Source organism: Aythya marila (assembly GCF_965140915.1).
Source record: "Aythya marila genome assembly, chromosome: 4".
In the NCBI taxonomy this organism is placed as follows: Eukaryota; Metazoa; Chordata; class Aves; order Anseriformes; family Anatidae; genus Aythya; species Aythya marila.
In genome coordinates this window covers 7,000,756-7,026,874 of record NC_139045.1, presented here as the reverse complement: position 1 = coordinate 7,026,874, position 26,119 = coordinate 7,000,756, and the positions used below count along the sequence as shown (strand labels likewise).

Below are 26,119 nucleotides of genomic sequence, written 5' to 3'. Positions count from 1 at the left end.
CAGCAAGAAGTTAATTAAAAAAATGTATTAATTTGGAGCTTCAACTTCATATTCTTTGGTACCTGCTCCGTCTGAACAATGAGATTATCTCCCAAGGCCCGCAGTAGGTTCACGTTACAAATTGTGTCAGTGGCTCAGGACTTGGGCTGGAGTTTCTGTAGGAGTTTCTGGAGTTTCCGTAGGAGTTTCTGACTCCTCAGACAAGATAAAACCTTTGTACCACCTGCAGACTAAAGAGGTCAATGTGTTATGTTTTAACATCAAGCGGTAGTATGCATATGTATCAAATGAAGTTTTGGTGTTCGTACAAGCATGTCCAAATGAGCTGCAACGTGCTGCTGGCAGAACATCTGCTGGGCTCCATTGCAACACCCTGATAATGGGCACAGGCCTGCTCTGTTTAAAAAACACATGAGTTTTTCCCTGCAGTTTAATCAGCACGGACAGTTGCGAGACTACCGTCTGCACCGAGCAGGGAGGGAACTCAGCAAAGGAAACGCATGCGTGTGCTGCATAAAGGTATCGCTTTTCTTTCCAAATATAATGTGGCAGCTTTGGATGTGGGAAGGAGTGCTATGTCTATTCACTTCAAAATATGGCCAATATTTATAGCATTCCTGCAATCTCATTTTTAGAGCTCCGCTTAAACATAATCGTCTGCCATATACATCATTCTAACCGCTTAACCCAAAACCACTTTCCTCTTCAATTTTTCGAGAATAACCAGGAGAGAGGCATACAACCAGTATGTGTAACAAAATCCTGTGTGCAGTATCCACAGACACACATCTACGTACATGGTGTCAACTTTCTACACCTACAGGGGAATAAATAAATACATAAACTTCCTTACAATGAGTCGCTTGAAGCAAAATCAACAAACAAACAAACAAAAAGCCACCACCAACAACAAAAACAACCTTTAATGTATTGCAAACCTGAGCACCCAGGTTTTAGTTAATCAAAGACAGGAGGAAAAAAACCTTGTTACAAGGCTCTACAATACATTGGAGGTACACCCACCTGAGTATCTGTGACCTGGATACGAAATAGGTAGCTTATGTGGTGTGACATGGGGTTAGTTGGCAAGAAAGGCACCAAATTACTCACAAACAGCACTGCAATTAAGGCATAATAAGTGACTGCCATGAAATCCACTGTCCTGCAAAAAGCATTCACTCCACACAATTGCTTCAGAAATGTTTTAAGCTTATGTATGTGCATACCTCTCTGTGTATAAACACTTTAAGTACATCCATATAAATATATTTCTATGTTTAGACATTTAATTTTGCATCCTTCCACATCTAAAGCTAGCTCCATGTCTAAAGGACCGATCCTATATCCACTAATGCTGTTAAGAACCTTCCTGCTGGTTTCAGTGGACTGTATTAACCAGACTGGTTTCAAAAAGAGAGAAAAGATCAATAAAACACTACAAAATTCCAGAAAGAACAGCAGTCTGGAATACAATTATGGCATTTTTAGGTTTACTTTTGCTTGGCTTTTGAAGCTAAGCCTTCTGTTTCTGGCTGCTTTCATTAAATACTAGGAAACAGACGTTGTACCATGGCTTTCACCTAGGCTGTCTGCCTTGACACTGTTCTTCCTCTTTAAGCAGCCCTCACCACAACCAGAGACAAAAACACACGACTAAACGGCTGCTCCGTGCGCACCATCATTCTCATTTTGCTGACAACAACCTGGCTTTATCCTTGAGGATTTCAAATATGCATCACTGTACACGGTTGCTGTGCACCACTGCTCATCTTCCCTGATTTGTACAGCGTGACGGGTGACGAGGCTCGGAGGAACACGTGTTGGTTTTTCTGCACCGTGGAAGTCGGAGAGTGCTTGCCTTCGCTTTGCAGCTTCTGTTGCATCGCTTGCTTGGTGCTCGATAATCCCTGCGAGCCACGATGCTGGAGCTCCACATCTGAGCCACTTTCACACAGCCCACACACCACTCAGCATCCTGCTGCCACAATAGCTCTTTCCAAAAACCTGCTTTGAAGCAGCATATTCAAAAGGCAAGCCCCACAGAACTGCAGTGTGCTAACAAAAAACCACAACAATTTATTCTGAGGCGTGGGAACATGATGGGAATGTCAGCGTTGCCCGAATCCTTTGATTTCGTATCTGCACATGCACCATAAAACCCTGCACAGGAGACTGAAAATAATCTGTTTGCTTATAGGATACTGAAGGAGGTGGGTGAGAGAGATGTATGCAGTGCTCTCACACGCAGGAGTACTCGTGTGCATTCCTGCACGTATGAAGTGATGGAAGAAGGCATGATTTGTGACTGGCAGAGGAGGAAAGCTAACTTCTGTTCTCCCCTGGAGCACAGGGAAGCAGGAAAGAAAGGCACTGGAATTTTGAATTTGATTTTTCCACCATCCAGGCCAGAATATTGTCCCTGATGGCGTCAGAGGTTCAAAATAAAGGTGAAAGGTACCTTCCATCCTCTGTATCTGAGGTCTTGTCCTAAACTCAACGACCCAGATGCAATCTCATTTCCAAACTTCTTGCTTCTAAGTACTGGAACTTCAGATGTGTTTCCATTAATCTTTGGATCAGCATAATTTTTGACCTTGAAGCCATCCCACTTAGCTAAAAAATGCGCGAGAAGTATTTCGTGAAAGTCACTTTCGATGAACTATGACTCAGTGGTGTGGCTCTGAATCACTGTGGCCCCGAGGGTTCCTCCCAGGGTACGACGAGAACAGCTTCTGGTGATGCGGGCTTCCCAGAACATGGCAACAGAAAAAGGGGCTGTGCTTTCCGATCCCCTACAATGCCACATCCTTTTTCACCTTGGCACAGCCCACCCCTTGCCCTCTCCCCTATGGCTGGTATGGGGGAAGAAGGCTGCAGCGAAGGAGACGATGCAGAAGGGAGAAGAGCCTCGAGGAATGGAGGCTCTGTGCTTGGGCTGTGCAGTGAGACTGGCCCCAGAAACCTGCTTTTTTTACCCATTAGGGCCCTTCTGTTCCAACAGCTGCCAATTGGCCAAATACATGGATGCAGCGCTAGGCAACCTACAAGTCCCAGCAGCCATCCCCCCGCAGGCTGACAGAGCATCGTGCCCCAAATTCCTCCTGCTGTTTTCCTTCTTGTTTTCATTCATCTCTGCAAGGGATGCAGAAGATTATTCAGCAGGAAAAAAAAAAGAAAAACTCATTCCAATATTCACTTGAGGGCTGTTTGCCACTTGGACTCCGGTTCAAAACAAGATGCTTGCATATAAGGAGGAGCTCAGGAAGGCAGCTGCTTCCGAGAAAGACAACGGGGGAAATGTTCTTCAGTTCAGTCACCAGCACATGGCACTTACCTGCTCATCTCTAAAACAAAACAAGTGCGTGGCACTCTCGCTGCCCCAGACCAGTTCCCTGGGTGAAATCCTTAAAGATATCAAGGTGAATGTAGACTTACATTCACAAGCTGTACTGTGAGATTACCGATGATTTTTATTTTGCTAATGCATAACTTTCCCTTTTCTTTTTTAGACTGACTTTTGAAAACCTTTATCACTGAGTTCAGTTGTCAGAAACACTGCAGAAAGATCTTTTCCCTCTGTTCTGCAAGCTGATTGAAAAACTCTGTCATTGTCCTTAAATTAAATTTGGGTCTTTCTACAGTGCTGTGAAATCCCTTAAAGAAAATCTTTTAATTAACGTAAACTTTTCACACACAAGAAATAATGATTGAACCTGCCAGCCCTCACACTGAATCTCCTTCCAATTTTTATTTTAATTTAACGTGTGTGCACTTCGGGGAGCTACGTCTGGCTGCGATAATTCCCCTGGAGTCTTTGGAAATCTTGCTTAAGGAGGCTGTGACAAGATCTGGTTCGTGAGACAACAAGCACCTCAGATCTGTACAGGCTTTGAAGGAGGTCCACTCCTCGAGGAATTTCTCTGTTTCCACTGCCAGAGCTATAGGATGTGTGAAGCTCTCATTCTAGGCTGTGCTTTGTAGCTTGCATTTATCTTGATTTGTGTTCTCTTCCTTTTGTAGCAGATTCGTGCCTCTTCTGTGTAATGGTCCCAGCATGAACCGTTCTGCCAGCAAAAGTGAAAAGCTACAAAAAACATATATTATTGTAGAATTTACCACTGCTTCATGCACCGCGAACAAACATGCAACTGTCTGTAGGTCTCCATGCAAAACAAGTTAAAAAAATGTTTTCAAGTGCCACGTGGACTGGGGCAGACATTCAGATAGCTGTTAAACTTGTGACTGTAGACATGCTGGATAACAGCTTTTATCATATTTTGCCTTACATGATGAATTTGGGACTATTTCTCAATTATAGCACATCCTCTTCAGGTTACAAGAAACCCCACAAGCACTGGACATGCCCTAAATACACTCTTTAATATGAATCTACAAGATTTTAGTCATCTAAGATGGGCTGTTTGTGTTTTAACCTAAAAGGAATCGCCACAGACTGTGGCTTGCTGGGTTTACGTGCTTTCTTATCTCTGATTTTACCTCAGAGGCTCAGCTATTAGGCATATCAGACAATTTTGATCGTCTTCACCATTTGCTCTCTAAGCCTCCAAATGAGAAAGAATCTACCAGGCAAGTACAGCACCCATCAGATAACATTAAAATCCATCGTAAAGAGGGGGTGGGAAGAGAGAGAGGGAGGGAAAGGGAGAGAGAAAGAGATCTCCTGGAGCACACCGTGCCATGTGGGAAATTATATAATCCAGGCGAAGCAGGATATAAATATTTCTTTCTTTATTACTATTTTAAAGAAAATATAACATCAGTTCATTCTTGTTCACGCCTCCTCTTCATCAAGCAGAAGCTCTGCTGTCCGCTGCAGGAGGAGAAGGTTCTGGGCATTTTGTGTGCTGAAGCACTACCCAGAAATGACAAAAAGGCAGCATTTTATGGCATTCTGCCTGGGCTCCGCACTGCAACACGTTCTCCAGTGGCCTAAATATCAGGGTGTAACTTGGGTGTAGATGAAGATCTTTAGTTTTTAATTAATAATACATGGTGCGGCATCTGAAAGGCTATCTATAATTTATGTCGCAGTGTCTCTAAAGCAGTCATTCATACATTATATATTCCGACAGAAAAATTCTCTCGCTTTTATTTTCCAACAGAAAGTATATTAAGACGTTATTACGTACCCTACAAAATGGATCAGTGCTACCCAGAGCTTCACAGCTCTCGAAAACGTCAGGTTCCGCGGGGTTCCACCTGCCAGAAGAGGCTGAACGTGCAAAAGCAATCCTGACTGAGCATCCCTCTCAACTCTCCCTCCCTCCCGGAGGGCTTTTAAAAACGACGGGACCATTTCTTGGCTACGTGCGAATTTACCCACAGAGAGGCAGGTGATGTGAGAAAAAGAAGTCTATAAAAAGGGGAAGGAAATGATTTAACAATAAGGGGTTTCCAAACTGCACTTAACTGAAGCCAATCATGGTGATATATCACAAGACTCTTGCAAAATAAAGGAAGACAAAAAAAAAAAAAAAAGTCATTTTTCAAATTCAACTTTATGCAAAGCTATTACCTAATATGTTTAATATTAACAGTCACTCTCATCACGCTGTCCTATTTTCAAAGCATCCGCCTACATGTGGGCGCTTAAAAAACTAAAACTAAAAATAAAAAATGGATGCTGAACAAGCAACTCTTTAAAGTTGCCTCCAGTGCTGCATTTTCTTCTCCTTTCTCCCCAGTCACATCGCCGCCTGCGCCCCTGCAGCTCTGCCCCACTGGATGCAGCACTAACCCCGGTACCAGCTCTGGCTTCTTCTGACCTGCCCCTCTTCCATGCTCTGTGCACCTAAATTAGCTTTATTTATGTATTTATTTATTTTTTCCCCAAAATACTGAGATAATCAAGCCGACCTCCAGGGAAGTTGCCGTTTGAGTTTTATTTTTTGTTGGAGAAAACAAAGCAAAACAGTTCCACGTGACCTATAAGCAACCAACCAAGAAGAGAAGCAATATTCCTTCAGATCCCAATTCTTCCCTTTATGAGCAGAGCCAAGCATTAAGCTGCTCCCACAGGTTTGTTGGAGGTGGAAGTAGAGACTGGTCAAAAGCGTTTCTGGGCTGAGCCCACCTCTCCTGTTCCACAAAATACCTATTACTACCTCTCAGCACTGCAATTTGAGGATGGAAGGGCTTTTGAGGGACACTATTAGCAGCAGACCGAGGTGTTATCAGACAGCACATTCGGCGTGGCCAGTCTCAAATCACAGTGTATTCTCCCTCCACAATTTGTAGTTCAATAACTAGGACTGCCAACCGACTCATGGCAGTTATTTTGAGGATTACAGCAATTACACCTCAGTGAATTTCTGCATCATCATCTGTGTCTCAGTTTGATGCCATTTTAGCATATTACAGGATCTGTTTAGCAGGGACAGACCTTCGAAATGCAGCAACCCAGATCCACCCCTCCTTGAGTTTTGAAATATTATTCCTTAATTCTGCAAACCATCCACTTGTGTTAACAGGCTCTGGTTATTTCTCTCTCTGCTGCCAATCCTTTGTTTCTGTCCTGTAAAGCTGCACCACTGGCTATTTTAAATAATCTCACATGTTTTCCTTCATGGGACTCTAACGTCAGTTCTTTGCTGGGCGGCTGATGCTACAAACTTGTTTTTCTCTGAAATGAAATCAACGAGAGTAAAAAAGAGACGGGGGAGGACAGGACACAACAATAACAACAATTTTATCATGTTTATCAGCCATTCTAAAAAAAGCTCCAGAAAAGCTCCTGCAAATATCTCAGGCAGAGGCAAATATGAGATCTATCTTTGCAAGTAGTTACCTGCGGGTAAATGGCAACGTGATGTATGCCTAAACTGCTTCTGCAACAGGAACTGTTGGATTTTCTCATTAGTTGAAAAGTAAAATATTGGCAAATTAGACTATAATTTTAGCAAAAAAGACTCAGGTCGCACGGTCTGTTTCTTCTGTTCTGACAGGACTGAGCTGTTCATTTTGAAGTGTTTTGTACAACCTGGTTTTGAGCAGCTCCAATTAAAAAGTGAATAAGATCATTCCGGTGAAAGGTGCTTTATAATTCCTTTGCCACCTGACAAGTTGTCTTTGAGAAGTGTACCACGAAGTGCTTAAACTTCATGTTATTAGAAAATACTCCTTAATAGGCACATTATTGGCTTCCTCTGCTTGAGTCGTATCTGAAAAGGATTCTTTTTACTTGAAGGACACCGACCATAATCTGGGCTAGATTAACTCTGTGCTTGTTACTAAATTAACAGGAGGAGGCTGCAAACCATCACTGTTCTAAGAAGCCTTTACAGTACTATAAGTGTGCCTTGAATGACTACATCCAGTCCCCAACAAATCAAGTGCCAGGACTGCATCACATCACATGGCTACTGAGATGAAAACGATGCCAGCCCAGGCTCCCAGGCACATCCAAAGAGAAGAGGCTGCTGGCTGTTGGTTAGGGACGTACATCACTTTCACACTCGTTTCATTACAAACCCAGATATCTCCTGTTGCATCCCCAAACACTGAGGTAAAGAGCCTCATTAGCTCTAAATCACCAGACGCTGCCACAATCCTACAAAGCTGTCTTAAATTTGTCCTTCCCTGTTTGCAACACGTACACTCACTGTGTTTCAAGAACGCGGCTTAAGTATCCCCTTTATCTTCCAGACCATTCTTAATAAATGTTGTTTTTTTTGTTTTTTTTTATAAAGGATGCAATCATTACTTCTGGGTGCTTCAAGCAGTCACTACTCTGCTAGACATACTGGCAGACGTTCTGACACTTTGAAAAGAACATACAAAGGAAAAAAGAGTAATGTATTTATATATATATATATATCAAGGTATGTCCACAGACTGTGAGGAGAGTGAACTTGACTTTCATCAGCCAAGGATACAGCCCAAAGACAGCAAGTAACCCAGGTGTAACAAAACCAGCACATCTGCATCCCGTGAGGCTTTCAGTGAAGGGAATCAAAGGCAGTATTCTGCTCTTGGGGGTCTGAACTGGCTCAAACAACAACTTTTTGCTTTTCTGGTCATCGTTTTGCTCGTGGGTTGCAGACGGGGAATACAAACCAGCAGTTCATTTATGACCAAGCTTTTCTTATAATCCATCAGCCACTGCTTTGTCTATTTAATGGGATTTGAGTTGAAATCAATTCAATCTAATTTTTTCTAAGAACATCCTGTTGGGCACTGCATCAAATGATTTATTAGCAGTGTAGTTCTTCAAGACAGATTTTCAAATAAAGGCATAAAACAACCATGATGGCAGCATTAAAAATTCATATTTACCAGCAATTACCGTAAGACGCAGACAAGACACATCAGGTCTTACCTTTACAAGTATGTAAAAGTCGCCTGCTGCACGGCATTACGTTGTGGTGTTGACTTTCTTACGCTATAAGCTGCATTTGCACTTGCCTCTAATCACACCATGATAAATTCAGTTTGTTGCTACAAGACTTAAATGTCAAGCAACTTGTAGAATTTTAAGCAAAATGTTGAGGTTTAATGTTACCTGCACATGCATGCTAAAAGCTAAATCACAATAATACAAACTGTGTTGCAGAGATGAGGAAAAAAGAAAAGAAAAGAAAAAAAAAACTTTAACAAATTTCATTCTTGCTCTCAGTTGTATCCCTTCAGTGACATTTTTTAATCTACATGGGTGTTATAATGTATCTGAAGTGTCTTCAAAACGATATGAAACTCTTCTGTGACCGCCAAGAACACTCTGGGAGGAAAGAGACTTTTTTAATATAACAATGAAATGAAGGATTGTTACAAATCATTCTTGTGACATACTGCCAGTGCTTTTATGTTTCAGGCCACCTATATTTATATTCACTTATATTTCATCTCTGTCGTTAACCAATTTAATCATAATGGTTCTAGAGGAAGACGCTATTCCATTTGCCTCACATGACCTGTTTTTCTCCTTAACTGATGGACATTGTGTACACCAACTTTTTCCTTTGGACTCACATGTTTCCTCCTACATTTGCTTTATTATTTTGGCAAGTATGAACTTAAGTAACAAAAGGATGTTCCCTAACACTATTTTCTTGCTTCCTTGAAAGCTATCATAGAAACTGATTAACACTTTCCTACTTCTTTGATATCTCTTCATAAGATTTAACCAATATTTAGAAATAAATCATGCACTTAGTTTCTCCTTTACTAAACAAGGAGAATAGGCAGTCAGCTAAATCCATTTTAATCCCTACAGTAATATCTGATATCAAAATGAAGTATTCGTGTGCACAAGTAGATACACTAACATAACTACAATAGGAATCTAAAAAACTCCACGTAAATACAAGCTCCTACTAAGATGCAAAACCAAACCACATCAGCTGAAATGCAATACTCCCAACTGCTTACACCAGCTATTAGAGCAATACTGCCTGTACTGTAAGATACCCTAACAGTATTATCAGTGAAATTTACAATGAAAGCTGTGAGTAAATGAAGTGTTAATAATGAACTGTGAATAAATCTTTCAAGAGCACTTCAAGCTCTTTAACAGCTGAGAAGTTGTTCAAACCTTAGCAGACCGGTAGGAAACAAACACGGAATATATGCAGCAAGATACACTGGCAACGGACTGAACATCAATTATATCCAAACAAGAAGCCACTATTCCATCAATAGCAGTATATTCACAAAGGGAAAAACAAAAAAAATATTAGCAAGAAATTAGCCTTAAGAAGATTACGAAGTAAGTAAAGCTAAAAAGCATTACAGAAACATATAATTATCCCCAAATGAGTGTTATAAATCAAGTGTAACCTTCCCTCAAAGCACCCTAGAAGTAAATTTAATGAAATTGAAGTTCAAAATTCATATTGAGGGCACCTAGGCAACCTGGACACGACACTTGACATCATGCCAGTAGCATGTTTTTCATGTTTCAGCATGGATTTTTTTTCCCTCTAAGACAGCATTGTTTCATGACAAGTGCTAAGCTTGCTTAATAATATAACTAGGTTTTCCTTGCTTAGAAATAGTGACCGTTCTTACATCTCCAGCACAAATGATAAATTCCTTGACTTTACGATATATACAAAGCATGGCCATTACCAAGTCAAAGAACTGGGGAAATCTGATTCATTTTCTGGGCTTGTAGAGAGGCCCTCAGCATGAGAGGCTTCACAGCAAACCTCAGTTGCCAGTACGAGTCTCAGCTAGGAATATCCAGTCACATGCACGCTTTACCTCTCACCTTCATGACCGGGCTGTCTGGAGCTGCAATGAGTCAGAGCCCAGCACCACGCTCCCCATTACCCCTCTTGGGCTCATCGTTGTCTTACGGAGCCCAGAACCATGGTCTCAAAAGCTGTGATGGCAGCAACATCGCCCAGAAAAAGCTCAGCATTTAGACAACACTAATTTGGCACAGTGGCAAAGGCTTAGCAGGTTCAACCAAAAGCACAGCATCACCATACCCGGCCCAACTGTTACCAGGTAGGGGCTAAGGTGCCCATCCCCAGCCAAATGGCCTGTGTTACACCAAGCAGCCCCTCTGAGAGCTGCACAGTCCTCACAGAAGGCAACTTCTGCGTTACGTTCCCTCTCTATCTTCATTTTCTCAGCAACCTTTCCTGACTGGACTGCTTCCAGCCTTACTCTGATCACCCTACGCTTACTCATCCTTCTTGTTTCACCCCAGATGAGACCTCACCTTCAACCCATACCATTGCCAGCAACAACGCATGCAACCTGCATTGAGTCCCGCGAAGCCTTCACGTGGAGAGGAGCTTCTACCACCAGTAGAAGCCTACCTGTTGATCGGTTTAAACTCTGAGGACAGCAAGTCCTTCCTTTTAGGACTAATTTCCACTCTGCAGGCTTATTTTTTCTCTCAAAATGGAAATAAGTGTACTATTGTAATTCCCTCAAGCATTATGTACCCAATTTTTTTAGACTCCCGTTGTAGTCATGTCAGTGTATCTACCTATGCACACAAATACTTTATTTCGATATCAGATATTACTGTAGGAATTAAAATGGGTTTAATCAAGTGTCCATATTTATTTATTTATTTATTTATTTATTATGGTAATGACAGAGTGCCAAGTTCCCCTTCAGTTATTTTTATATTTAACTATATTCACACTTTTTTTTTTTTTTCTTTTATGAAGTTTTCTTTCTACTGTGATGATCACTGTCACGGCTCAGACTGCTAAAATATCCCAACCACATCCACCCTCATCATCTAACCCACCTTTTAGGAGCAGCAAGCAGCGCTGCCTTGGCAAAGCACTCAGATACCACATTTTGAAATGTTTGATCTTTGACGTATCTCTTCCTCCATTATCAGATATCTCCCTCCTATTCTTCCTGCTCCCAACCCAGGAGCACTGACACTCTGGTGTTGTGTGTCCATAAATACAGCGCTGGAATGCAGTATTACCTAGACACCTGTCACTTAAATCAAACCTGAAGTGAAAAATGAGCAGAAAAGTACAACAGGAGGCATTCCAGGCTCATCCTGATGTACATCTACCCTGACAGGCCTGAAGTCCGGATTTTTCTTTTGCAAATGTAGCCAGAGGTTTCCTCGACGTGGTAGGCCAGGACAGGCCAGAAGTTCACTGAAAGCGCCCACTCGTTAGCAAAAGCACACAGCGGAAAACAAACAAAACCCGACAACCAACTAAAAAACAAATTCCTACCTGTGTGATGACAGACACAGGAACAGCTCACGATGATTCAGTTTTTCAGATATTTCAGGTAGACCTGCGGACTGCAGCATGCAAAGGCTTTAAATAAATAGTTCTTTAAGGCCAGCCTCCTGCAGATTTGTGGTTTGTGGTTGATTGCAAGCTGTGAAGGTTTTGCTGTGCTGAGGCATCTGTGAAGACTGCTCATGGATGTGAATTTTCCTTTCTCTAACTGCTTGAATTCACTCTGCTGCCTTTCCTTCAGTTCGGGCTGTGCTTAGCATTTATCTCCTATACTTTGGCCACCTGCATTCCTGAAACCACGACCAGGCAACTTCACCTTTGACGAAGTTCTTTTGAAGATCTTTTAAAACCTTTGACGAATTTCTCCAAGATCAGCCACTAGGTGTTATAGTTCTGGTGGGGTAGGGGAACGCAGAGGTTCAGGTGGGTGAGAAGGACTCACCCATGGGTGAAGTGCAGTCAAAGCTTTGCTTTCTTTGAAAATCAATTTATTTATTATTTTTTTTTCCAGAAGGTATTTTCAGCTTTCCTGTAATCTCATTTTAGAGGCAGCTCCTCGTGGGTCTAGCCTTCATTTTCAACTTGAAGGACGCCGCGTTGATCAGTGGTTCCTGACTGAGCTTGAAGGTCAGCTCTCTCACAGGCTGCTTTTAAAATTGTTGCTCTTCCCACATCAAAAAGTTAATAATCGTTAACCCAAAGGAGGCGTTCAACCACCCTGGGCCAGAAACACCTTCCCCGGGCTGGGAAACCTCCATCCTCAGGGCGTTTTCCACACAAGGCGGCGTCTCCCCGGGGCGACAGGGAGCAGGTGGAGGAAGTTTCAGCGAGGGCTCCCCTCACGCTCCAACCACCGGGTGGAGCCGGGGGCGGCCCCACGCTTCCGGGCCGCCGGCGGCGACCTCGGCTGTCGGGGCAGCGTTTTGTGCCCCGAGGGAAAGAAACGGAGAAGGAGAGGAGGCGGCCACGGCGCCATGCGGCCCGCAGGTCGGGGCAGAGGCGGCTGGGGACAGCGCCTGGCGACGGGCGGGCTCGGGGGGCACGAGGCTGCCCCGCTGCGGCCGCCATCTTGTGGCCGGGGGGCGAGGGGAGGCAGCGAGGGGCTGCCGGGTGAAGCCGCGGGCGTGAGGGGAGAAAGGAGTGTTTTTTATTTATTTATTTATTTATTTGCTTGTTTTATTATTATTATTATTTTATTTCTTTCTTTGCCCCGTGCAAAGGAGGGTGTAGCTGTGGGTTTCCCCCAGCGTCGTCCGTGAGTGAGGGCGCGGGCGGCTGCTGGCAGGGTGTGAAGGTGGCGGCTGTGGGGAGGTTTGTGTGGCGCAAGGCGCCCAGAGGCACCTGGTGTCCAAGTTTTCCGTGCTGTGCTGGCAAGCGGAGAGCTCATCCCTGATATTTCTGGAGAAAAGTGGGTGCAAAGTTGGTATGTAACCTGTTAATACGGCTAGTCCCTGTCAGTTTTTTTCCCCTTTTGAATATTTCCAGTGATTGATGCTACTTCTGTGCACTTTTCCTGACAAGTTATGCAAAAGTCTTTTTCTGAGGAGGCTGCTCTTAGCACCTTGAGATGGTTTTAGATAATTTTTCCTTGAAAATAGTCCTCAGTGTGCCCATTATTGTCTTGCAGTACATAACGCAGCTTCTCTGACGAGCGGGAAGTCTAGCACTAAGTTAGGAGGTGACAGAAAAAATGTTGTATGGGCACCCTTATTCTGTCCTACATGTGTGGCCATGCTGGGATAGAGTCTTAAGTAGCTAACAGCGTGCTATGTTATTAATTAAAAATTGATTACCCTTTTTCAGTCTCTCAGCAGTCACTACAGTACCTAGCCTTATAAAGCTGTACGGCAAATACCTGGTATGCCGTACACGGAAATATTAATTTCCTTATTTATGTTTTCAGTGGTTTCTCACATTATTTTCGTGCCTCAAAACTGCCGGCATATATTTTGTCACTCCCTTGGTAGATGATGGTGTGTTACCATTCCATTTACAAGTGGAAAAAGCTGATAAAAAGATCAAATGATTTACAAAAGTCACATGTAAACCAGTGGCAGGCCTGAACAGGAATCGGGAGCCCCTGGCTCCCAGTTCCTCTGTTCGTTCTTCCCAGTCCTGTTTCCTTATTCACAGAAATGCTGTGAGCTTACTGCTCCCATTTTCTTCAGATAAATTTGCAAGGCTCAGCAACGCTTAAATCAAACCAGCGACAGCAAAGCTGGGCTCTCAGAGGGGAAATGAAAGATGTGTAGCCAGATGCCAGAGGTTTGGCTCAGTTGACTTGCTTGTGGCAGGGAGTTTGGCTTTATCTTTGCAAGTCAGGACTATATTTTATCCTAATTTTATGAATGAGGAATCAAGAAAGAGATCTGAAGGCCTGTCTCTGCAAAAGTGACTCAGTACTTTGGTTTACTGTTCTGGCTCACCTTTTTAAATGAGTGCTTTAATTGTCGAGACAGTTTCTTCAGAGTACCTTATATTTTGTATCATAATACCAAAGTAACCCTATTATTTATTAATTATCAAGTGCAACGTTCAAGTGATATTAGCAGCGCAAGCTGTTGCTACCTACTATGCTTATTAAACAGATGAAAACACTAGGGAAGAAAGGTGAAGTGGCTTTCCAACCTGTTGGATAATAAGTCAGTTGTAGATAAAATATCAGAATTCAGGACTGCTTTGATTGCTCCTCAAAGCTGGCTGTAAAATGGATATGGTTGTTTTACTAGGATCTGGCCTTTGATAAATGGTATTTTCTATCTAGACTCTACTTGCAGCATCGCAAGCTTATTTTAAAGAAAAAAGTAGCGTGCATGAGCAAAACTACATATTTAATAGCATTTCTAAATATGCATTTTACTGTCCTAGTTATTAGGCAGTTATTTCTGTGTGGTAATGATCAGTTATATTCTGATAATCACACACACTTCCTTAGTGGTCGCTGTATATAAATGACAGTGTGCAATTGTGCATGACCTGGGGATGTACAGTTTAAGGTTTGGCTTTTGATGAACAAAGGCAGTCAGATCCTAGGTATGCATGTGAAATCGCTGCAATAATTGCTGAGCAAATACAGCAGAGCACCACAGAGGCATGGCAGGTTTCCCAGCTGCTTGCAGCCAGTTCCACACATCGACACTGGCCGGGAGACAAGTAGCTGTAGGCTCAGGCAGCAGTGGATATGGTGGACTTCTACTCTGCTGTCATTTGTCTCTTGTTTTTTCATGTATTGCTCTGCACAAGCCTCATTCTCCACCTGGGACTGCCATACACATACACATACACATACACTGCTTTACAACAGCACCAAAGCTTTCTTACCACACTGAAAAGACATCTTTTTATTTTTTCCTGATGGACTTCCTGGCTGTGAGGTACAGGTTGCTTTGAGTGCATTGCCCATGGCTTAGTCACACTTGAATCTGAAAACTCTTCAGAGTGCACCGTGGGTGAGATGGTCTTGTTGCTTGTCAGTATTTTGTAGGAAACCCTAGTCTAGAGGAACTTCTTCGTACAAATTCAGCTGAACATGATGTACCTAGTCAAGGTAAAACATCCGTAATGCCTGATCCTTGATGACACCTGTCTTCACTTGAGATGAGAGGTACTGACAGGATAACTTGCTAGTGGCTGTGTCATGTTCGAGTTATCACTCCCTCCGTACTCACGAAAATGAGTGGCACCACTGAGATCTGCCGTCGTGCACTCTTTATGTACCCGATGTGAATTTCTGTGCCTCCAGGTGTTTCTGGGACAATATTTACATGACAAGGGAATCTAGAAGGTGAATAAACACAAATAATACTTGATTTTGTTTTTTCTCAAGAATTAGGGGTGGCCTCATTTGTAGCAGCCTTAAAGTTTTTTAAAGACCTGCACTTCTAGGGACAAAATAGTCCTCAGGCTATGACTCCCTTCAAAAATATAAGGGGTCTAGTGGCAGAATTTTGCAGTAGATTTAGCAATCACATAATGTGAATTATTAACACTAATAACGTCTTAGCAATTTGAGTATCAAAGAAGCAAGTACTGGAGAAATTGCTGTCTTCCATTTACAGTCCTAATTAGAAAGGAAGTTCCTATTTTTTTGTTGATGAAATATTTTGATATTTCTGCAGAGAGACACAAATATAATGTTCAGATATTTTAAAGCTGAAATTTGGCTCCTTAAAAGCTAGAAATGGAAATCTTCGCTGTGATAAAGGAGTTATTCTGACATCTACTCCAGATGCAACATTTACAGATGAGTCTGTTGGCTAGGAATTGGAATACAAAATTCTAAAAAGATACTGAATGAGGAAGAAGAAAAGCAGCTGCTGTTACGCTTTGATACTCAAGAACCTTGTGAATAACACACAGCAATTGTTGACCCTCAGAAGTGTTGGGTAGCTGATTCAGGTTCAAAAGTTGATCCTAACAAGATGTTTCCCTATGTGAATCCTCTCCAGCCTCCCTTCTCTTGCGCACTGATTACTGAAGCTTACCTATAAGCAATTGACCACCCACATTTGAAAGAGCATATCACTGCTGCCACAGTAAAGGCAAGAGAAAGAGCAATTATCTCAGCTTCTGAAAAGAAGGTTTATGTCCAGGGACTGGAGAACTACTGTGTCACTGTTTCCTTTCAGTGTCTCTCTTGGACCTGATCTTTGAGCATTTATTTAGCTTCCATACCCTGTTATTGGCTTGTAGGGAGTAAAGAACATTTTACCTCCTCTAGAAGGCAATAAGCATGAGTGCCACAATGCGAACAGCAGCAATAGTTTGTGATATGTAATTACATATTCCTGGGAGGTCCAGTCATTTCTGGCTATCATGAAGAAAATGAAGTTTCCCTGACCTCTTGTGTAAATTAAAATCAGGCAATTAGAATATGATCTGTGATAAACAGCTAGGTTTTACTAAGTGTAAACAAAAGTTGTAGTAGGTTCAAAATGATATTTTAAATATCTAAGCATGCTGAAACTGCCTTGAAGGTAAGACAGAAATCACAAATATAATTTAAACATTAAATTGGTGTCTATGGCATGCAATAATTATTGATTATTATTTAGTGTCCATTGCCTCCCTGCATAGTAAGAAAGCAAGGCTTTGTGTTAACTCCTCAGAGTATAATTTATGCTATCACAGGGCTGACACTTAAGTAAACAGGTCTTAAGTACTCCCATCATTACTCTGTTTTTCAATGTTTCTGTGTGTACAATTAAATTAAGATAAGATTTATATGATTGATATAGTTCAAGCCAAGCTGAGTTTGGAAAGCATGCTTTTGCTTTCACATCAGATGCTTAACAGATGTAAATGACTCGAAACTTTATCCAGATAAAGTAGCTACAGTTTGTGGTTGTGGTTCACTGCTTCTTGTCTTTGCTCAGCACCCCGAGCTTACATTTTATACAACCCATTGCCAACTGATAACTGTTTGTTGTTGCTAAATATTAATTACAACAAACCTACAACAGTACGTACAACTTAAACTTGAAATCCCTTTTAGAGATCTTTTGCGAGTTTTCATTTATCGTAAGAACTACTCAGAGGTTTTGCCTAACTGTAGCCTGTTTTGCCTGTCCCCCTTCAGTGACACCCAGCTAGATACTTTCCTCAGAGATTGGTCACCCAGGTGTGCTGCCTGAGCGTTGAGAGAGCATTCAAAACCTGAAGAACGCAGCAGTGTGCGCTGTGAATAGAACAGGAAAGCAAACTTCCTTTTCCTTTCTTCTTGCTCATGAAGACAGTATCAGCATATATGGGAACCACGAGTAAATGGCAAGTGTTAAACAAAATGCTACGGTTTCTCAAAAGCTCACAGTGCCAGGTGGTTGCCATTACTTTGGGGAGGTGAGCTTTGTTCTATCAACTTGGAGGGAAACGAAGTTTCTGTTTATTTCTGTATTGGTATGAGTTGCTTCTGCTGCCTATTTTTGAAATTGACTTGAACTTGGTCCTTAGTGCTATCTTATTTATAAGAGAAATGCTGGAAAATTATTATTAATGTTCAGGGAGATGTAGAAAATGCATCAGACTTCTGTCAAATCAGACAAAAATTTGTACAAATAAACCTAAGTACAGGTCTCAAACTGTGTCAAGCAAATATAATGCAATTCCGAGAAGGGCAGAAAAAGTCAAGTACTCAGGGTGCTGTAATAGTGTGAAAAAAGCAGAGGGTATGTCTTGGCAGAACAATTCTTTGCTGTGCAGATAGACCCAGCCTAAATCTAGAGAAAGAACGTGGCAGTTCTGGCAACAGGAGCTCCCTCAGTGGGATGCTGCACAGGCTTGTGTTTTTTTTCAGTGGTTATGGTAGCTCACTCAAACTTACTGTGGGATCTTGATGTTGAATGACTCATTTTAAGACTGTGATAATATTAAAAATAAAGGGAGGACAATGTCCTAAATTAAATGGCTTGTCTGAGATCACAGAAAACTAGGAAGGATATCCAGCATATGAGTGCCTTAACGTTACATACTCCAAACTCGCGCCTCTAAGTAAGAAAAATAGGATGAAGGTGTTGTAATAGCAGTAACAGTGAGATAGTAATGATTGCTTTTAACTGCAAAATCATTTCAAAGCCTGTCCAAGTTTCTGCAGTCTTTTTGAGCATCTGTGCAGAACTGGGCATGTGGCTGGCGTGCAGCGTGTGATGCAGGGCTTAGCTTTCCTCTCCAGAGATGCTCTGTGAGGATGCTGAGGTCAGAGTGGAGATGGCTCCACAAGCACCCATTTTGCCTTCCCTGGGGCTGATGCAGCAGCACCTTTCTCAAAACGGATCTTAAGAGCAGTGGATTTTTCTTGGAAGGTGTCTTGAGCATATCCAGCTCTGTTGCTGTGCTACCCCGTGATTTTATTGCTACAGTTCAGATCTGTGTTTAGATCGAGTACTGATGGATACAGCAGTGTTTCAATGTGGTTATTGATAAGTACAATGTGATTGTTGGGAGGCAGAAACAAAACAAAAAAGCGAGTGGAATAAAATGGGTAAACTGGTAAAATTTCACTGGTTATCTATTGGCATTTTAAATACTCCTTTGGGTCTGGTAAGTGTGATGTGCATGTGTTTGTGCAAAAAGTGTGCTTATGCTTAATTGCATCCTTTAGAAAAAGGGAAAAGGGATTTTTAAGTGTGTGTTTAAGGTCTAGTGACAATTTTTGTAAGGCTATGAAGTTGAAATGCAGCACCTTTGTCAAATTGCTTATTTTATACCCTTTTACCTACTACTGGGGAACTACTGGGAACTGCTTCCAGGGAGTTCCTGAATTTTGCGGATTTTCATAGCTGAAAAAACAATCGCAAGTATTTTCTGCTTTTTCACTTGAATGCCTTAGTAGAAGCTGATACTTCTTAATTCCTTCAGTTCGTAAGAAAACTTCTGCTGCCTTTGAAGTCCATAGCTCCTGGATACATGTCTTGCTTTTCTCTTTGCTGCTGTGAAACATGCTCTCTAGCAGTCTCCAGGTTTTGCACGTGACTGTGGGGTAAGGAATTTGGAAGGAGACTGTATTCGTAGGTCTAAGGTTCTCCATCTAAGTCTATTTAGCAAAACTTCTTAAAAATCACTAGGAAAGCATGCATGTCGTCAGCTAGGAGACTTTTATGCCTGTCTTGTCTTTCTGCTGAAGTCCTACTGCAGCTTCTGTTCAGTTCACATTCTTAGTGGTTTTGGTTTGTTTTCATTGGTTGGTTGTTTTTTGTCTTCCTTCTCTGGACAACGTCAGAGGTGGAAAGGGAAAGAGGCTGCCTAAGTGTTGCCTTGATACCAAGTTAAGATGCCAGTAGATGATAGCGTAGCCATACCTAGGAGTGAAGACCTCATCCTAAATCCCCTGCTTTAGACATATGATATTCACCAGGTAAGACTATTCGTATAAGAAATAAAGATAGCATCCCTCTAAAAGACAACACCACCTCCTTTTGCCCCCCCAGCCTCACTGAGATGCTGCCAAGGCTCCAACGCACTCAAGTCTCTGTGAGAATACACGCACAGAGCCCGTGGTGCCTTGCTGTACTTTACCCTTCAAGTTTCTCAGTGTGGAAATGTGCCTGTGTTCAGTCTCTTGAACAAAGCAAGCTATTTTCCTGTCAGAATGTAATGAAGTAATGATATTTTCACTTGCCATTGATCATTATATTTTCTTCCAAATAATAAAAACACTGAACAGTACTTTTTTTTAAGTTGTTGTCCACAGCACAGGGGGAATGTTAACACATGAGGAATGAATAACTGGAGGTTTTTTTACTGTATTCAATGAAAAGGGTTTTTGTGTGTGTGTTTTCTTTTTTTTTTAATATAAGATGAGAGGTATGATTGAAATAGTGTTATTTATTTCCTAATGGCAGCCTTTGGAAAAACACAGAAAGATGTATTGAATGGTGTTTACAAATTGAACTTCTAAGAAATAGAACAATATATATGTTAAACATATTTTCGTATGGTACACCCTTTTATTATTCATCCTTTTCATTTATTCATGAAACATTTACAATTTAAATAACTGAAGTGAAAAACTAATCGTCTGCCTGGAGTGAATCAAACAAGAACAATTTAGAGCAATTTGAGGATGGAAAATAAGAGCCCCCCTCTTAGGTAAAGCTGGTGTCTTGGCGAGGGGGGGGAAGGCTAAATACAGCACAGGCTTCAAAGCAGTTTAATGCTGAGGTGATGGTAGGCAGTAAAAGAAAACAAGCAGTACTTTTGTCAGCAGCCACATCTATGCTGCTGGTCCTTGGATTTTAAGATTTGTATTTCAGAACTCGTTGTAGTCACTTGCTGTCTGATAAGCTATAATTTGTCTGAGTGGCAGAAATCTGTTTTAATTAACAAACAATATGAACAGCAAGACAGGTATCTTCTCATTTTGATTAGCTTCCTTTTAACATATGATATATAACAAGAAACTGGTAGATATGCAGTATAAAATCCTTTGTGTGAGCGTCTTATCTAAGGTTTTGTTACTAAGAATTTTTCCAAGTGTGTGCAATAGCATTCAAATCAGCTCTGACTGTAACAGCAGCCAGGAGTATGTGCTTGAGTTACGAGGATGGAGAATCCTCAGAGGGTGGCCAATGCAGCTAGCAGCCTAACAGCAGGCTTACGCCCCCCCAGAGCAGTTCTTCCCTTTACAAACTCAGTTTTGCTGAGCAATTAGAGGAGCTGGCTGAATCACATCTAACACGGTTGCACCTTTACAGCTGACTTTTAAAAAACAAACAATAAAAAAGGAAAGGGAAAAAAAAAAAAAGGTCCTCTGAAAAACAGCTGATTGATAATCATCATTTTTTAAACACTGTTTCCTTGTTCAAGGGAACTGAAATAAGCAAGCATGTGATTTGAATTGAGACCTGCGTTTACTTCAAAGCAAGTCTCTTAGGCCTTTAAGGAAATAAGGAAACCAAATAGACCACACGAGTTTTTTATGGATCCCTAAATGGTTTTAGCTATGTCCAGAACATCATTTCTAGCAACTTAATCTTAATTTTTAATGCCTGAAGATAATTTACATTTCAAATTTATCTGTCTCTTAAATAGTGATTTTTAAAAGGCAAGGCTACATGAACAAAACTTAATAAAGATCAAATCAAATAACAAAAAAAAAAGTCTTGATTAGAAAATATGTTTAATAGTATCTACAAAATCTAATAAAATGCATAAAATTCAATAGCCCCTCTCCCCCTTTTTTGACTTTCTAGTCTGCTACTAGAGCATTTCAGGGACTCTTTGGTTTCTGTAGACCTCTTCCCTGTGAGAATGTAAGGCCAATGCCCAGCTAGGGCACGGCACAGTAGCTCTGTTTAATCAGTGAAGCCTTTTTGATACACACCATGGGAGGGAATTTTTCCAGTGATTTTTGATCCCAGCTGGTTTGAAGGTTATCATATTTGCATGCTGTTTTGGTAACTTTGTAATCTTATCATCAAAACTTCCAGATTTGTTTCTCTCCTTTGTTAATTTTGTTCCCTGTTCAAGATTAACTATTTTAGAGGAGGCCAAATCTAATTTGGGCTTGAATGCATGAAACAGATTCTGCAGTAACTGAATCAGGGGAAAAATATTGTGTGTGAAAGTTTAAGGCAGATCCTACATTTTTCATTTTGGAAAGAAGTGTTGTCTGCTCACAGGGTACGTTCAGGACAGATGCATTTTAATTTTCTTGGAGCACTCTTGCCAAATTAGTGTCAGGTGGCTTTCTACAAAAGCTTAAAAACAGCTGTTTCATCGGCAAACTGGCAGCCTATATTTCAATACTGAAGAAGTTTAGGGAATTCATTAAAAAGGCAATCCATATTCCTGGATTTTAGCTTGCAAACAGATCACGTGTACCCTAAGTTTTGTATTCCCACGTGCTACTAAGTCCATCCTGTTCATTGTGGATGACATATAATCATCATTATTAAATTTGTACACAGTCTCTTCTTTAAATCATGCCTTAACAACAGCCTAAAAAGGCAGAACCGTACTCTTAAGCTGTGACAGCAAACTCATTGGATTTAATGTTTCAGAGCCTTAAATGAAAAGCTAATCCTTTCTTATTGGAAATAAAGGGTTGAACGCTAACCGTATTTAAGATATTCTAGAAGTAAGTTGTACTATTTTATCTCTCGCAATTACATCACATATGGCCACTGCAAAATTTAAATTGTACAAAAAATATACAAACTCTCTTCCAAACAGTTGGTTTTGCTTTGTTATACTGACAAGAGCAAAGTTTTAACACCCTAGTAGTTAATGTAGTGGTACTGATGATAGTTACGAATCAAAGTCTTTATTAAAGAAGTAGGATTCTTTAGATGAGTGTTCATAAACTTGAATTCTTCTCTTTTAAAAGCCGTATGTTTCCTCAGATTAATATCAGATCAATGAAATGTTTCACAAGAGATTTAAAGATGGTCATTTTTTTGAAGACGAATCTTGGACATGTTTTCTTCCTGGATAACTCCATTCTTAGTGTAGTTTGCAAGCCCTATTCACTGAATTTTCATGTCATAAGAAGCATTTAGTTCGGTGTTTTATTTGGTTGTAGCCCTAGATAGCCAACTTGCATACCTGCAAGTGAGTCAGATGCCACCCCAGCCAGCTGCCTGTACCAGCTACGACTCCAGTGGAAGTGGCTGTGTTCACAAGCATTGCTTGAGTCGCCTGCTTTGGTACAAGTGTGGGAGTGGGAGCTCAGCTGCAGGTTTAGCACTGAGTGCAGCAACCAAACTGGTGGTTGCTCTCAGGCCGTACTGTTGCGGATGTCTGCGGTGGTAAGTAGTGCTCCTGACAGAAAGGGAGTTGTAGAGGCCAGTGGTGAGTGTTAGGGACCTGAGAGCCACACAGCTTACATTGAGAGGGGGCTTATTTTGGACTCACTCCAGCCTAGCGCTGTGGCATTAGCAGGTGGAGCACGTTGGGTGTGATCCTGAAGCAGGTGTTCTGCTTTTGTTTAATCTGAGAGGTTTTTGTGCTCCTAGGCCACTTGGTGAGACGAAGCAAAGCACGGTAAGTGAAGATAAATATTAACATAAACTCACTCTAAGCCATAGCTGTTGCTGCAAGTGGTAGTCATCCCTTCAGCTTAACTTCAGAGGCTTGGGTTTATCCTGTGCTTCATTCTCCTTTGTGGCAACAGATGCATTTAGGCAACTGCAAGGCAAAGCAGGCTGGGGAGTTGATTGGGAGTGGTGAGTAAGTTGCTGCAATGTGTGGTAGAGATGTGAAGGGCTGCTGCTTTTGGTAGCCATAAAAGTTGTGCGTTCCTTTGTGCAATTAGAAAAGTAATCTGTAGCAAGGGGAAGATGAAGGATGGTCAGTGTAAAATTCAGAGGGGGGAATGTAAGGCTGCACACTATTTCACATCTGTACTAAACATGCAGCCAGGTATTGCTGAGCTGCTGGCATGGGTAGTGTGTTAAACTGCTATGTTGAGTCTTAAATTAATGTTACTGCAGTAGCTGTACAAAGGAGAGGGATAGATCTGTAACAGCACCAAGCTGTTTTCTTTTGAGATTTTTTTTTTCTAGATATTCAAGAGAAATAAAAAAAAAAAAAATGGTTATATATAGGTAGGTTTTGTATTTACAGATTTTGTAAAACCATAAGAGGCTCAGTCCTGTCCTGTCCTATCCCTCTCAGCCTTCTGAGTTTTACTATATTTGAACAACACAGACTGTCTGACTGTAATGAGTTATGGTTTAACTTGATCTCAGAAATGGTTCAAGAAGGATTTGTTTTCTTTTCTGTCCCTTCTAACTAGGCATGAAAGACAGTGTGCTTGAAAAGCTAAACTACCAGTGAGATACTTTTCTTCCAATTCACATAATGATGTAGGCAGTTTGCTTGTTTCTGTCCCACACTGAGGATGCATGTCAAGGACAGTGAAGTAAGGTGTGCACGTAAGGTATGCAAAATCCATTTACAAGAACCTGAACGTGCAGAACTTCCAACTGCTTCGCTTCCAGGAGGCAGCCCGTTTGGTCAAAGGCAGCAGTAGATTTGTTAAGTCTTTCTGCGAAGGCTGTCCTTTTTTGGGAGGACCCAAAATTGAGAACTTCCCAACTGGGTCTTATTTTGGGACCGGTAAAAATTGAGAACTTGTATTTTGCAAGGGGAAAACACAATTGCATGTGTTAAACATACGCCGAGAAGATAAGCTTGCTGGAAAACGTCTGTAGAATCTCAAGTAAGCTTTACCAGTATTTGGCACTGCAGCTAATTTTGCTGTACGGTGGAGGAATTGTGCAAAGGCAGGCTTGCACTCGTGTGACTGATTCAATTTCATTCTGTCTGATGGGCAGAAAAAAAAGTGCTTTGTTATATAGCTGGTGTCTCGAATGTTTGTCTTAAGGCAATAGAGGGGAAGCTGAGGGAGGTTTAATATAGAGAAGTCCGCTTTCTATTGAGGTTGTTGCTGAACGTATCCGAAGTTGTTTAATTTGTCTTGGTCTAACTCACTGTTAGTTTTGTCGGTGCCCATTCTGTGAAGCTACCCATTTATGGAATTAATTTCTGTTTCACTTGCTTCCTTCTGTGTGCATCATTACTATGAATGCCGTTTAAAAGGCCAATAGGAAAGCGTAAAGTGTTTGTCCAACACCGATTTAGGCATTTGTCTTGGGTTGCGGGTGGTTTGGGGTTGTTTATGAGTTCGTTTGCTTTGTTGCTTGGTGACTGTCACATTTGTCAGAAGGGGACGAAAGAAATGAGCTGAAAACAGGGGACATTCTCAACTACGACTCGAAAGCTTAAACATGTTATACATTTAATAGGAACTGCTTCTCACAGCTTGTCTAATTTCTGGGTGAACACTTACCGAAATGAGATGTGTAAAAATAGATTTAAAACCTGTCTGCAAAAAAAAACAGAAGATCAAGCTGTTTGATTTATGGGGTCTTAGGACCCCTCCCTGGATTCTCTGCTGACTTGTGGCAAAGGAAACATGCAGTCTTCGAAACCCTAAACCAATGTGGGCTTTGAGTGCTCTGAGAGAGGTTTTTACCAAGCAGATTTCCTGTGGCAATGTTAAGCTGTGACAGTTGGGCTAATCTTTGGCTAATTCAATGAATTAGAAAATTCCCACTTTCTGATTTGAAAGAATGAGAGAAAATTCCCATTTTCTTACTTGGAACTAATTAGAGGCAGGGATTTGAAAGAAACAATGGAATCAATGTTGCAGGGGGAAGAAAAAAAAGCACCAGAAGGCAGAAGAAAAAGCAAAGAAATTTAATTTGAATGAGGAGAGTTTAAATGAAATTAATCCAAGAATCAGTGGGGGAAGCCAAGGTAGGAACATCTAGAGAGATCCCGATAGGTGATGAAAGAAACACTGCCAGTGGAAAAGAATTAAAGTGAATGAAAGGACAGCTCTAGTGGTGGTTGTTTCTGGTAGCAACAGCATCAGTTAAAGCAAACCTGATACAGCTTGTCCAGCTTTTCATCTAGCCTTAAAGACTTGCTTCACAGCCCCCAGAAAAAAAAAATAAAAAAAGCGGTGTGTTAGTTCAGCTCTTTGTACTGCATTATGGAATATTTTTCTCTTTGTGATTTGTTACTGTCTAAAGCAGTTCTGAGTTACCTGATTACATTCTGCTAAAACCTGCAAATGGCCTGATTTGCTCTCAAGGAAGTGCCTATAATGACACCAAATTTTGCCTCAGTGGGGCGGTAATAGCAGAGGAGATGCACCCTGAAGCAGAGGATTGAGCTCTGACCTTTACAGCCCATGTTTTTGTACAGGGGAGGGAGGATACAGCGATAGCCGTAATCCTCCTGTTCATATTCCCAAGGCAGCAGGAACCTGCCTGGCTCCGTGTTCCCACTGTCACTGCAGGAAAGGTCAGGGGAATTTCTTTAGAGAGAAAGCCTCCAAGATCAAGCCAAAATTTATCCCCTTCAATTTGTAGGAAGCTTGTTTGCTGTCTTGAACTTCGTTTTGCCCACTCCAGGCCTCG

At 41.5% G+C, this 26,119-nt stretch overlaps 1 protein-coding gene across 1 annotated transcript in view; it reads left to right on the top strand.

Moving 5' to 3' along the window:
- The first annotated feature begins 12,568 nt into the window (after positions 1–12,568).
- BANK1 (B cell scaffold protein with ankyrin repeats 1) overlaps positions 12,569–26,119 on the top strand; it is a 132,881-nt gene continuing 119,330 nt past the window's right edge. The window contains exon 1 of the mRNA XM_082760385.1: positions 12,569–12,680. Within this exon, the coding sequence (XP_082616511.1) occupies positions 12,668–12,680 (13 nt within the window). The 5' untranslated portion in view covers positions 12,569–12,667. The remainder of the gene's footprint in view (positions 12,681–26,119) is intronic.